Source organism: Mus caroli, unplaced genomic scaffold (assembly GCF_978045245.1).
Source record: "Mus caroli unplaced genomic scaffold, Mus_caroli_1 scaffold_3, whole genome shotgun sequence".
Classification (NCBI taxonomy): Eukaryota; Metazoa; Chordata; class Mammalia; order Rodentia; family Muridae; genus Mus; species Mus caroli.
The window spans coordinates 110,915,758-110,929,249 of NW_028227258.1; the positions used below are offsets into that span (position 1 = coordinate 110,915,758).

The 13,492-nt window shown below is 46.4% G+C and overlaps 1 protein-coding gene across 1 annotated transcript; it reads right to left on the reverse strand.

Moving 5' to 3' along the window:
- Positions 1-442: 442 nt before the first annotated feature.
- On the reverse strand, positions 443-12,155 carry Rab33b (RAB33B, member RAS oncogene family). The gene is made up of 2 exons (XM_085835902.1): positions 11,551-12,155; positions 443-3,069 (listed from the first exon to the last, which is right to left on the reverse strand). The coding sequence occupies exons 1-2, from the start codon at positions 11,797-11,799 to the stop codon at positions 2,629-2,631; spliced, it is 690 nt and encodes a 229-aa protein (XP_085692028.1). The 5' UTR covers positions 11,800-12,155; the 3' UTR covers positions 443-2,628.
- Between the last annotated feature and the right edge of the window lie 1,337 nt (positions 12,156-13,492).

Genomic DNA, 13,492 nt, shown 5'->3' on the forward strand with positions numbered 1-13,492 from the left:
TTCTGAGCTCCACAAGCTCCCTCCTACATACATGTCTGAAGGACAGGGCCAGTTGGTGAATATCTGATTAAGACAGCTATCTCTGGATGCAAGTTAGAGTAACTTAGATAACACAAACTGACTAACAGCTACCTCTGCACTATCCAGCAGGGTCTAGATGCAGTCTTGTACCTGATGCACACTCTTCCTTCTCCATCTCTAGTTACCTGTGCTCACTCAGCTAAGTCCACACCAGCCATTTTTAGCGCATGCGCTGTCTGCACTGAGTATTCTTGAGAATCCCTTAGGTTTTAGTCATCTGTATCAACTTCAATGGTTGTGAATCCCTAATCCAAAAACTCTCAATCCAAAATCTGAAAGGTTTTGAATTGACTAAATATCAGATTTTGGATTTTCAAATGAATGAACTGTAGGCCGTACATATTTTCTGAAAACCACAGCAGACAGGAAGAAGTACGTTCTTTAATTTTATATTCAACCCAGAAAACAAAAGAAAGAAGCGCTTCCTGGTGGCAAAGATGATTTACTGTACGTTATGGGAGAAGGGTTAAGGGTGGCGCTGTTTCACAGCAAAACTACCATCCTTGTTGGGAGAACATCAAAGAGCCGTACATTGTCAACCAACCACAACAGACGCCAGAGGAGTTTGCTTTGCTGTTCACAAATTAAGATTTTTTTTCCTAAAACATCTGACACTTCCAATTAAATGTCAGCCAAAATAAAATCACAGATGTACAAAATGTGCGATTTGTGCTTAAAAAAGTAACAAGATGTCACCTCACCATCATTTTGAAAGTAATTTCAACAGTCTATAAAGTGCTTTATAAGCCCAAGCGCCTTGGACCACATCTAAAGGGGTTGTCCTTGCTCACCTTGGTTGTATCTTTTTCAAATAAAAAACTAAAACTAAAGTGGTAGGTCGTTACAAATGAGATACAAATACGTTTTGATTAATAAATACTAAAATGAAAAAATTATGCTTTTCACAGAATTGTAAGAATGCTCATTAAGAAAAGTTACATTAAAAAGAAAAATGACTAATTAACAGTTCTGTACTGAAACAGTCCAGAAGAAAACCACAGAGGCGCTTAAAGAACAGATCAGCTCTTTCCCCCGTGTACAGAGTGCGGAAGAACACTGACCAGATGTTCCTCCGTACAAACATCTGCAGCCACCCGTCACCACCGCCATTTTGTGTCACCAGGAAAACAGTTCACAAGTCAGCATTCATTTAGAAGACAGTCTTTAATCTTTAATTGTAGCATGATTAAGAAAGATGTATTGGGCTAGTCCTGGTGACAGAAGCCTTTAATTCCCCACAGCTGGAGGAAGAGGCAGGTCGGTATCTGTAAGTCTGAGGCCACCCCTGTCCCAGGCCAGTCAGGCCCACAAAGAGAGACCTTCTATTAAAAAAAAAGAGAAAAGAAGGAAGCAAAGAAAGATCTTTCTAACTACCAAGAAAGCCAACCTGGGTCCTAGTCTTCATTTCATTGTATTTACTGAATTAATATTTAAATTGTACAATCATCCCTTACGTTACTTTCACTTAGTTTATTAAACAGAACAAGTTTGCGTTCATAACTGAACTGTCCAGTTGCGACCTTCAGAATAATGAAACAAGAATCTGAAACTAGGTTGGATTATGTTTGTTTCCCACATTATGAAAATATTTAAGTAAAACATTGTTTTGGCTTCATTTCCTCTAATATTGGCAAGAGTTGCAAGCTGTCACAAAGAGGATGGATGTGCGGACTTAGGCTGAGCACAGCTTACACACCACTCTGCTAAGACCTTCATATGTAAATGTGCTATTTCCTTTGTGCAAAGTTTTAAACTCAAACTACAAGTACTTAGAGCAAAAAAAAAAAAAATCTTTCTAAACCATTTCTTTCATCATTGAGGGACAGGTAAGATATTTTTCAATATTTAACTCATTTTTTTATACCAAGGAATAGTTTGCTTTACCAATTTTTATACCAAGGCCATAAAATTCACGCATTTAAAAACCTCATCCAACAATACTATTACAGGAACATACAGAACATACAGAACCCCAGCCAAATGGATGCTGACTGAAATCAGCTCCGAGTCACCCAACTGACTGGGAACAGAGGACAAGGGGCACCAGAATATTTGATATTTTGATTAAATGTCATGGCTAAAGTAAACTCCTGTTACAACTGCTTGCTTTCTTTTGATTAGTTTTTAGTGCTTAAGGACAGAGTAATTAAAGCACCCTATTAGCTTGGGGCTCGCTCCAGCTCTGCTCTGCATATGTGCACTACCCGCACGACTTCTGCAGCTCCAGGGACACAGAGAGGAACAGGACCAACCATTTAAGGTCCATCACGCTCACTCAAAGCTGCTGCTTCTGGCTGGAGCTGGAAAGATGGCCCCGGTAGTCTTGCCTTTGCTTCATTTTCAATCCCCACTGTAAAGCGGCCTTTTCCATGTGCTGTCTCAGTGACAAACTTGATTAAGAGGATGCAAAATACAAAAGGCATCGTAACAACGATAACAGCAGGATGATCTACTACAGTTAAGATTCACTCTTAGGAACTTAGTCACTGTCACACTTCACAAGCTTCTCTTCAGGTAAGTCAGACCCGCAAGGGCCACGCCTATGACTCAGCACCAGCAAGTCACCGCAGGCTTGGTCTCAGGTTTCAGGCTAATTCTGTTATCAGGCAGCTGGCTAAGCATCAATGGCTTGTGGCTCTTTAGCTTATGAGCTAACGTCATGAATATAGCTTCTACGTGGTCATTATCATTGGGGTTTTTAGCAGAGGTCTCAAACAAAGGCATACTGTGTGTGTCAGCAAACTTCTGTGCCAAGTCTGTGGGCACCTGAATGGCGCTTCTCAAGTCACATTTATTTCCCACCAGAATGCGAGGTATGTCGTTTGCCAGCAAGTGCTGTTTGCATTCCTCTATCCAAGCCGGCAGGCTGTGGAAGCTGGCCATGTTGGTCATGTCATACACAAAGACGACGGCATGCACATTCCTGTAGTAGTGCTGGACCATGCTCTTCCTGAACCGCTCCTGCCCTGCCGTGTCCCACAACTGGATCTAGAGGAAAACAGAAAGCAAAGTCGACAAGCTCAGTCCAGTGGCACAAACAGAGCAACTCAGACACTGTTCCTGCCCGTGACACCTCTCGGCTCTCTCGCCTGTCTTTACCTGCAGGGTCTATGCTTCATAATCCTAGTCTAGTCACAATGTGACTACTAAATACAGATTATAAATCTGAACAGGTATGGGCTTTAAAAATGTTTTTAAAAATCACTGGAGGAAAAAGGATACAACACACAAAACCCATTTAGAATACCCATGGCCTAGTGCTCTGAAAGGCCCATGCTGAGTCAAATGTACTGGAATTAAAAGCGGTTTTAGTTTTTTTATCCTGTGTGCACACAGGTGCACACACGCCAATGCTGAATGCATGCAGGTCAGAGATCAGCTCAGGAGTTGGTTGTCCCCTGACCTGTGGGATGCAGCAATCAAGTACCTTTGACCTCTGGGCCTTCCTTCCATGGAGCCCTCAGTTTAGACTTTTAAACCTGCCAGTTCTTTAAATCCAAATTCCTTTATTTTATCTTTTTTTTTTTTTTTTAAAGGTAGAGTCTTACTGTATAGTCCTCAGTGGCCCGGAACACTCTCTATAGACCAGGGTAGCCTCACACTCCCCGATTCAGCTGCCTCTGCCTCCTGAGTTCTAAGGTTAGAAGCATACACCACCATGCCCGGCATCTTCATTGTCTTAGTAGACTTCCTGTTTCCTAACATGAGCCTAATTTTCTTGAAGGTAGAAATAAAAGGTATTATAAATCTTTCTCATATTTTCTTGGCACTTTGGGAGACCCAGCAGCAGAATTGGTGTCAATTACATGCAACCAGCTTTTCCAGGAAGAGGGCATCCCATGAAAGCTACACGAAGAAGGTACCGTGTTTGCTGGCAAATCTGAGGACTGAGTTCTGTCGCCAGCACTCACGGCAGGTGGTGTGCCAGTCACCCCTGTACCCCACCCCAGCAGTGGAGGTGTGAGGACAGGAGGGTCTCTGGAGTATGCAGGCCAGTCAGACTAACTGGACTGATCAGTTTCCAGTGAGAGACCCTGTCCCCAAAACTAAGGTAGAGAGTGACTGAGAAGAACTATAACCTCCACGCGCAGCTGCACACACAATCACAAACACACACAAGGACAGCAGTTAAAACATGTCCCGTGTCACAGCTCCGCCTGACAGCAGGCATTTATAGGAGTAAAACCACCCTCACAAGGAGAGCAGAGAGCAGAGTTAAACGTGAGCCTGGCATCATACCTCGGGAGCCGGCACAGAACTGCTACCTTGGGACTCACTTTTATAAAATGTCTTTTAAATTTAGAGAGGATGTCTTTTGAACCATGGGTGGGTCCTAGGAACTGACTCAGAATTTGTCAGATAAGATCCTAATGCACTCTCCTATCCTGGTGTGGCGGAGCACACCTTCCATCCAAGCAGAGGCTTGAGTTCCAGGACAGCCAGAACTACATAACAAGGACCTGTATCAAACATAGGTATATGAATCCTGTATTCAGGGCTGGCAAGACTGCTCAGGCGTGGAAAGGTGCTTGCTACCTTGCCTGACAACCTTAATTCAATCCCAGGACCCATGCTGTGGAAGGAGCAAACCACCTCCCGGAAGTCGTCCTTTGCATGCATGTGTGCACGAGTATGCACATGCCTGCGTGCACACGCGCGCGTACACACGTACACACACGTGTACACACACGTGTACACACACACACACAATACATGCAATTTAAATTAAAGCATCTCAAAATAAATACAGTTCAACGTTCCACCAAGCATATTGCTGTCAGTGATTCTGTTACTCCAGAGACAGGGGCAGGTGTATCAGGACTATCTGGAGTTTGAGACAAGCCTGTGCAACTGAGCAATACTGTTCTAAACTGTAAAGATTCAGAGGCTGGAGAGACAGCTCAGCAGATAAGAGCATTTGCTGCTCTTGTAGAGAGGGCTAGGATTTGGTTCACAACAGTCAGGAACTCTAGTTCCGGGAACCCAGCATCCTCTTCTGGGCACCAGGCACACACATGGTACATAAAATAAATGAAAACTTGCTTTAGAGGTGGACGCCTCACCTCACTCTCATGACCTCTGCTCCTGCATTATCACCTCTGGTCACTGTAACTTACCCCTGAGCCCTCTTCAACAAAAGCCAGTTAATGAAGCTTTGGCTTTACCCTCAACATTCACCTAGAGTTTTGTCCTTTGTCACCTTTCCTTTTTTTATATTTTTGGTTTTTCGAGACAGGGTTTCTCTGTGTAGCCCTGGCTGTCCTGGAACTCATTTAGACCAGGCTAGCCTCTGGCCTTGAACTCAGAAATCTGCCTGCCTCTGCCTCTGCCTCCCAAGTGCCCTGCCTTTGTCACCTTTCTTTTCATTTTTTTTTTTTAAATCATTTGAATTTGGGATTTCCAGGGTAACCTACCTCAAAACTGACTTGTTTGCACAACTTAACATTTGGGCCCTGAGCTCCTCCTGCATGGATTGGGAACTATCAGTTACCAGACTCAAAGCGGTCTTCCCTGACAGAAAGACAGATGTATAATACAATGAGATGATGGCTTGGTGGAGGCTAAGGGGGTTTACAAAGAAGGATGCAGGATGGGTGGGATTCTCAAGAAAGAGACATGGAATAACAATCTTGCAGGAAAATACAGGAGAGACATTTCTAGCCAGCAGTGGGAAACCAGCAAATGATTTGACTGGACTCTAAGATGCCTGAAAGAAGAGGGCAGTGTGCACCAGACAAAGGAAGGCTTGTGTTCACTGTTTTTAAATGAGAACTGGGCTGCTAACAAAGTTCAAAGCAGGTTTGGCTTTCCCCCAGTACTAAGGAAGAGAGCCATCATCCCGAACATGCCAGACAAGTACTCCATCACTGGGCTTAGACCTCCATCCCCTCAAGGACAGGCTTAAAGACAGAGTTTTAGCTAGGGTTTTGACGATGGGAGTAACAGGAGAAACTGCAGTGTGAAGCTAGCTGGATTGAGGAAGTAAAAGATAGAGATTACATCTGGATGACCTGGTAGACCCTGAACTTTATGTGATTTTCATTTACCATGAAATCTCATTCTTTCCTCCAACCACATGAAGCAGGGCTGGGGTGTAGCTTAGGGAGCAGAGCACTGGCCTGAGCAGCATGTATGGAAAAGCCTTGGGTTCCGCCCCAGCACAGAAAATGATACAAAAATTATTTAGATTGCATTAAAAAAAGAAGTAGAGGGCTGGATAGAAGACTCTGCAGTTAAGAGCACTGACTGCTCTTCCAGAGGTCCGGAGTTCAAATCCCAGCACCCACATGGTGGCTCACAACCATCTGTAATGGGATCCAATGCCCTCTTCTAGTGTGTCTGAAAGCAGCTACAGTGTATCCGTATAAATAAAAATAAATAAATAAATAAATAAATAATATTTTAAAAGTAGAGCATTTAGCCAGGCGGTGGTAGGGCACGCCTTTAATCCCAGCACTTGGGAGGCAGAGGCAGGCAGATTTCTGAGTTCGAGGACAGCCTGGTCTACAAAATGAGTTCCAGGACAGCCAGGGCTATACAAAGAAACCCTGTCTCGAAAAACCAAAAAAAAAAAAAGTAGAGCATTCAACTCTCACAGTTTGCTACTCCTTACACCATGTTATCATTCTTTGTGCTTAATAAAATATCTATTTTATCAATTATTACTCTTTGAATATTTGATCTAAGGAGAAACCATATCTTGATTGTTTCTCCATAGTTAAAATTACTATCTTGGGCTGGAGAGATGGCTCAGTGGTTAAGAGCACTGACTGCTCTTCCAAAGGTCCTGAGTTCAAATCCCAGCAACCACATGGTGGCTCGCAACCATCCGTAATGAGATCTGACGCTCTCTTCTGGAGTGTCTGAAGACAGCTACAGTGTATTTACATATAATAAATAAATAAATCTTTAAAAAAATTACTATCTTGTCTTTAACATAATGAACTCTCACTCTTTTGTCTATAGATACCAGCCCTGATATGTTTAAGTAGTGACGGCGGATCGATGATGAGATCTGGGTTAAATCTCAGAATATCAGGCTATACTCAGGTATCTGCCATGGCCAAATGACTGCTGAGAGGTGTGCAGCAAGACATCGGGAAGGGGCATATGGATAAGACCGGGAGAACCAATCTCAAAGTCAAATGATTTTTTATTTAAGGAATTAAGTTTTATTCAGCTGCCAACATTCTGTGAACAAGATTTTCTCTTGCATTTCTATGTATCTAGCACTCAGAAATCAACTAGCAAGCGCAGGCTTTGTGGGAGATCTGGTGTCTTTCTCTCCGTGTATGTTCAGACAGGCTCTCACTTAGCTGGCATGGGATTGAAGAAGACCCTTTTTGAGGCTACCAGACTGATGGCGGCCGTGGACACACAGCTCAACTGCCCAGTGGCATAGCCTGAGTTCTTTTCAGACAATTCCAAGAGTGCTAGGATTAGAGGTGTGCTACCATGCCTGGCTCTTTTGTTTTGTTCTGAGACAAAGAGGCTCTCAATGCACTAAGTAGTCAGGCTAGCCTTCAACTCAAGGTTATCCTCCTGCCTCAGACTCACATTATGTAGCTCTGGCAGGCCTATAACTCACATCCGTCTGCCTATCTACACTTCCTGAATGCTGAGAATAAAGGCATGCACCATCGGACCCTGCTTAGGAAAGATTTTACAGACTCTTTATATATATATATACACAGGGGTGGGAAGAGAGCTTAGACTTTCTATACACACAGTTCCATCAGCATAGACATGTCCTGGACTCCATCCCTAGCACTGCACAAACCAGGTGTGCCTGCCTGCAATCCCAGCGCCCAGGAGGGAAAGACAGGAGGTTCATGAGTGCAAGGTAGGGCTGGGGATATAAGTTCCACTTGCAGAGAGGGCCTGTCTCAAAAAATACAGCAGTAGAGAGCAATTGAGGGAGACATGTAACATCAACCTCTGGCCTCTACACACATGTGCATGAACGTGTACACACTCACACAAAAACGTACATAAACTCTGTGTGTGTGTGTCTGTGTGTGTGTGTGTCTTGTGTCTGAGACAGGGTCTCACTATTTGCTAGATGGCCTGGAACTTGCTGTGTAGACCAGGCTGACCTCAATCTCAGATCTCCCTGCCTCTGCTTCGTGAGTGTTGGGACTGAAGATGGACACCACCACACCCAGCCCTGGAACCATAGCCGTTATGTGAGATTTTTTGTTTTGTTTTGTTTTCAAAAAAAGAAAGTACATCCTTTATTCTAAGCCAGTGACTGACTTAAAAATCAGATCCTATGTGTAAGGGACTATTCCTACTACCCACTCGCCGCTGCTGCCGCCACCACCGTTTTTTTATTTAATGTAATTTTTTGGTTGTTCAAGAGAGGATTTCTGTATAGTCCTGGATGTCCTGGAATTCTGTTTGTCAGTGGTTCTCAACCTTCCTAATGCTGTGACCCTTAAATACATTTCCTCATGTTGTAGTGATCCCCAACCATAAAATATTCTCATTGCTACTTCTTAACCGTAATTTTGCTATTGTTATGCATTGTACTGTAAATAACTGTGTTTTCTGATGGCCTTAGTTGACCCCAGAGAAAGGGTCTCTCAACCCCAAATGGGGTTGCAACCCACAGGCAGAGAACCACTGCACTAGGAAGACCAGGCTGGCCTCAGACTCAGAGATCCACTTACCCCTGTCTCCTAAGTGCTGGGATTGAAGGCAGAGGCAGGTCGACTTCAGTGAGTTAGAACCCAGCTGTGGTGCAAAGAGGGTTCCAGGACAGCCAGGGCTGCATAGCACAGGAGGATGGTCTCTACATTTATTCAGTAATTAAAATATTCAGAAAAGCAAAAGCAAAGCAAAACAAAAAGCTAGACACAGCGTCCATACCCTTAGAGAATGGAGGCCAGACACAGCGCCCACACCCCTTAGAGAATGGAGGTTCATTTGGTTCACAGCTGTATAGGTAGGTAAGCCCTCCCACTAACCCATTAATCCATGAATGAGATTAATTCACTAATCTATGAACTAATCCCTTAGCCAGTCCACAGATTAGTGTAATTAATCTATGAAGGGATTAACCCATTCATAAGTCTGAAGGACCCAATCACCTCCCAAATGCCCCACCTCCAAGTCTCACTATTTAGGAGCTTGGAAAGTATATTCCCAACAAGTGAACTTGGGACACAAATTCATGCCATAGCATCACTGGCCCACACTTGCACCTGGGCTAACTGGGCAACTTTCCCCACAACTGCTGACCCCAAAAGACGCACACACCAGAAGCTTTCCCGCCTCCACAGGCTTCTACACTATACTGGCTGGGTTTGTGCCAACTTGGCACAAGCTAGAGTCATCAAAGAGAAGTTGAGAAAAATGCCTCCAAGAGACCCAGCTGTAAGGCATTTTCACACTTAGTGACCAATGGACGAGGGCCCAACCTATTGTGGGTGGTGCTGGTAGTCCTGGGAAGTACAGGGAGGCAAGATGGCCAAGACAGGGGAAGCAAGCCCGTAAGTAGCACCCACCCATGGTCTCTGCATCTGCTCCTGCCTCCAGGTTCCTGCCCTGTGTGAGTTCCTGTCCTGACTTCCTTCAGTGGTGAACAGCGTTGTAGAAGTGTAAACCAAGCCGGGCATGGTGGCGCATGCCTTTAATCTCAGCACTTGGGAGGCAGAGGCAGGCGGATTTCTGAGTTTGAGGCCAGCCTGGTCTACAAAGTGAGTTCCAGGACAGCCAGGGCTACACAGAGAAACCCTGTCTCAAAAAAAAAAAAAAGGAAAAAGAAAGAAGGAAGGAAAGTGCTTGCCAAGCTAAATTTGTACCCTCGGCACCTGTACAACTGCGATCCCAGCCCTGATCCTAGTCCTAGTCAGTCTCATGGAAGCAGTGCACTCCAGATTCATTGAGGAGACTACCTCAAAACAGTAAGCTAGAGAGCACCCGAGGAAGACTCCTGACATCAATCCCTAGAGCCTAGACTTACCTCACTCACATACACACATACTCATGCACACACATAAAATAAACACAAATTTAAAAGCAAAGGGGCCCAGAGAAGGGTTGATCTCTTAAATGAGATGATTTGCCCTTTATTGTTTCTGGGGTAAAAGTAAAACTATTTGAGAAAAGGGTGAGTCTAGAAATGGAAACATGACGCCTCAGGGAAGGAGGGGAGGAGGGGCAAATCAAACCTGTTCTGAGTAGACTGATGTAGGAGACTGCAAAGCAAAGCAGTTGCTTAAGGGGGTGGGTGGTCCCAGGTTTCATATGTGGGGAGGGGGCAGTTTGTAGTCTCTCTGGGGTTGTCCTGGGACTAACTACATACACCAGACTGCCTTGAACTCACAGAAATCCACTTGCCTCTATCTCCCAGAATACTAGAGGTAAAGACACGGGTGCTCCCCACACACACCTCAATTTCATGTTTTAAGGAGTAGTATTAAGTAATCCTTAGTAGTTTTGCAACAGTGTCGAGGTTTACAGCATCAGGAGGCCCCTGACTTGTCAAGGATCCTTATTCTGCGGTTGAGGAACCCAACCCTTCAGAATCCCAACCTGGCTGCCTTAGACTTCCTACTATGATTACAAAGTCTCAGTAGGTACTTGGGAGAGGGTCTGTTTTTGCAACAAGAGATATGATGTTGGCAAACCACCTAAGAACCATCACATATAAATGCCTTAATGAGAAAACAGATTTTTTCCCCCTAGATAAATTGGTTATCATACAGAAAACGCCTCAAAGGCAACAGGTTTTACTCCCACAATACTTAGCATCTGTGCAATGCTCAAAAGAATTCCTAGAAATAACGGAGGTTTTGTTGTTGTTGTTGTTTTTAAATTGGGGTGTTTGAGATTTGTTTGTTTGAGACAGGGTTTCTCTGTGTATCCTGTCTATCCAAGAGAGCCCTGGCTCTCCTGGAACTAATTAGACCACGCTGGCCTAAAAACACTGAAATCCTGATCTCTGTGACAGCTGCCTGCCTTTGCAGCACTCTGGAGTGCTGAGATTTAAGAAGTGTTCCCCCATGCCCGACTTATAACGGAGTTTTCTACGCTTGAAAATTTTCTGAGTTTCTTCTGGTCATACCCCGCCCCACCACCACCACGCAGATTCCCAGCCCAAAACTCTCACTCAAGCAATGGGGGTAGGAGTGTGTGTGTGTGTGGGGGGGGGGGGTGACCGCCCCCTACACCTCTGTCATTCAAAGTGTGGTCGGTCCACAGACTCATTGCATGTGCGTTATAGGGGAGCTTATCAAATCAGAACGTGCTTTTTTGAAAAACAAGTCCCAGGTAAACCTGATGTACATTAGAGGTGGAGGAACAATGCCTCAGAAGTTTGATATATACAAACACACTTTCCCACGCCATGGGGCGCACCGCACACTCCTGCCCAGACCCAGGGTGAGGTCCTGCCAAGACCTTGACACCTGCCAAGAAGGAGCGGCACTCCGCTGAGACAGCGTCCCCGCCCCACCGGCTCACCTTGATGCGCTCTCCATCAATATCCACGGCTCGCTCTCGGAAGTCCACCCCGATCGTGGCCTCGGTGCGGTCGGGGAAGCGGCCGGCGCAGAAGCGGTACGTCAGGCACGTCTTGCCCACGTTCGAGTCGCCGATCACTATGATCTTGAAAATGCGGGAGCGGGCGGGAGGCAAACACCCAGACGCCCCTGACACCGCACAGCTGGACGAGAAGCTGACCTCCAGCGACGACTCCATCTCCGAAGTCATCCTCCCGCCCCGCCCCGAGCTGAGCCGGAGCAGAGAAGCCGCGGGAATGACGCCACGCCAGCGACAGCGCTCCCTAGCAGTGACACACGACGCCCGGCTCCCCACAGCCCGCGGGCACCGCGGCGCGCGTGCGCGAGCTGCCCCTGCCCACCCAGGTGTGGCGCCCCGCTAAGGCCCCGGCGCGCGCGCAGTAGGCCTCCTCCAGCGGGTGCGGTGTACCTGGAAAGATGCGTCGGCGCTCCCTGACTGGACTGCGGCTCAGAAGGTCCGCCCGAGGGACCTCTATGTGCGGCGCTCCAGCCTTCCGACCGCCTCGCCACGTCCGAGGTTCCCGAGCTCCGGAGGAAGCAGCGCAGCCCCCGGGGGCGGGGAGAGAGAGAGAGAGAGAGAGACAGCGAAGAGGAAGGAGGCGCGGCCCGGCTGCGGTCTCGCGAGAGGCGGCGGCGCAGTGGCGTCGTGGCCGCCCGATCGCAGCCAGGGTTGGGGCTTGGAGCTGGGCTCTGAGCATCCCCTGTGCTCACCGCTTCCTCCGGGCCTCCGCGGAGCGGGGTGGAACGGCGTGGGCAGGAGGGTGAGAGGCTGCTCAGCTCCTGAGCCTGATCTTGGCCGTAGAGACTCTACGGCCTCTACCTCTGTCTTCCCGGTGCTGCGATAAAAAGTGTGCACTACCACGACCTGCTCAGTTTGTTTTGTAAAAGAGACAAATTGTTTTCGGCTGGTTTGAGCAACACAGGTCTTAAATCTCTGTGATTCTCTTCATCTCCATAGAGTTCCAGGACAGCCAGGTCTCCTTGAGACAGGATCTCTCAGTCAAACCCAGAGCTCATTTCATAGAGCTAGTCTTGGTAGCTAACTTGCTCTGGGGATTCTGTCTCCATCTTGCAAGGTAAGAATTACAGGAGGTCTTCCATGCCTGCTCAGCATTGCCTTAGGTTCTGGGGATCCAAATTTAGAACCGCTCACTTACCCTGAAAACACTTTAAGCAGCGAGCCATCTCTTTATTCCCTTCTTTCCCATCCAGCCCCCGCAACAGGATTTTCATATTGTAGCTAAAGCTGGCCTAGAACCTGTGTATCCAGGCTGGCTCTGAACTTGTGGGAATCCTGTCTCAGTCTCCTGAATACTCGGGTTACAGGTGTGAGCACTATGCCTGGCTGAATGTTTCCATTGGTTTAAAATGAAAACTAAGTACCACTTAAGCTGAATGTAATACCACAAGCCTATAATCTCAGTACTGAGAAGGCTGGAACAGTATGTTAGTGGGTACATGGAGACGTTTTGGAGTCAACTCTGAAGGACCTGACAGGTTAACTTTGTAAGTCAAGTTCCAGTGCCAGTTGATGAACTGTCAGTGAAACTCCTAGGTGAGAAGGAAAAGGCACCTTCTCAGAGAGGCAGAGGTCAGCGTGTATGCCCCATTCCCCAAGTGATGCCATGAGGCCAAGGTGATGTCTGTCCTATGTAAGTGGTAGCGTTACAGAAAATGCTCTGCAGGAAACTGGTATTTCATAAATGGTCTCTGAATCCATCCAGCTTCACCCAGAAGAGTGACGGTGCCTTTCTCATCCTGGAGACCAAACATCCCCCTAGAACAAGAAGAAAAAAAGATTTTTTATCAGGCAAAACACGATTGCTATACAAGTATCCCTAGAAAAGAGCCCAGGAAGAAAGCTGTTGATCCCTTTGCCTGAA

Coding starts and splice junctions, on each gene's coding strand:
- Rab33b (XM_085835902.1), bottom strand. CDS start 11,799: ATGACTTCGGAGATGGAGTCGTCGCTGGAGGTCAGCTTCTCGTCCAGC. Junction 3,070..11,550: donor TTGATGGAGAGCGCATCAAG/GTGAGCCGGTGG, acceptor GTTTTCCTCTAG/ATCCAGTTGTGGGACACGGC.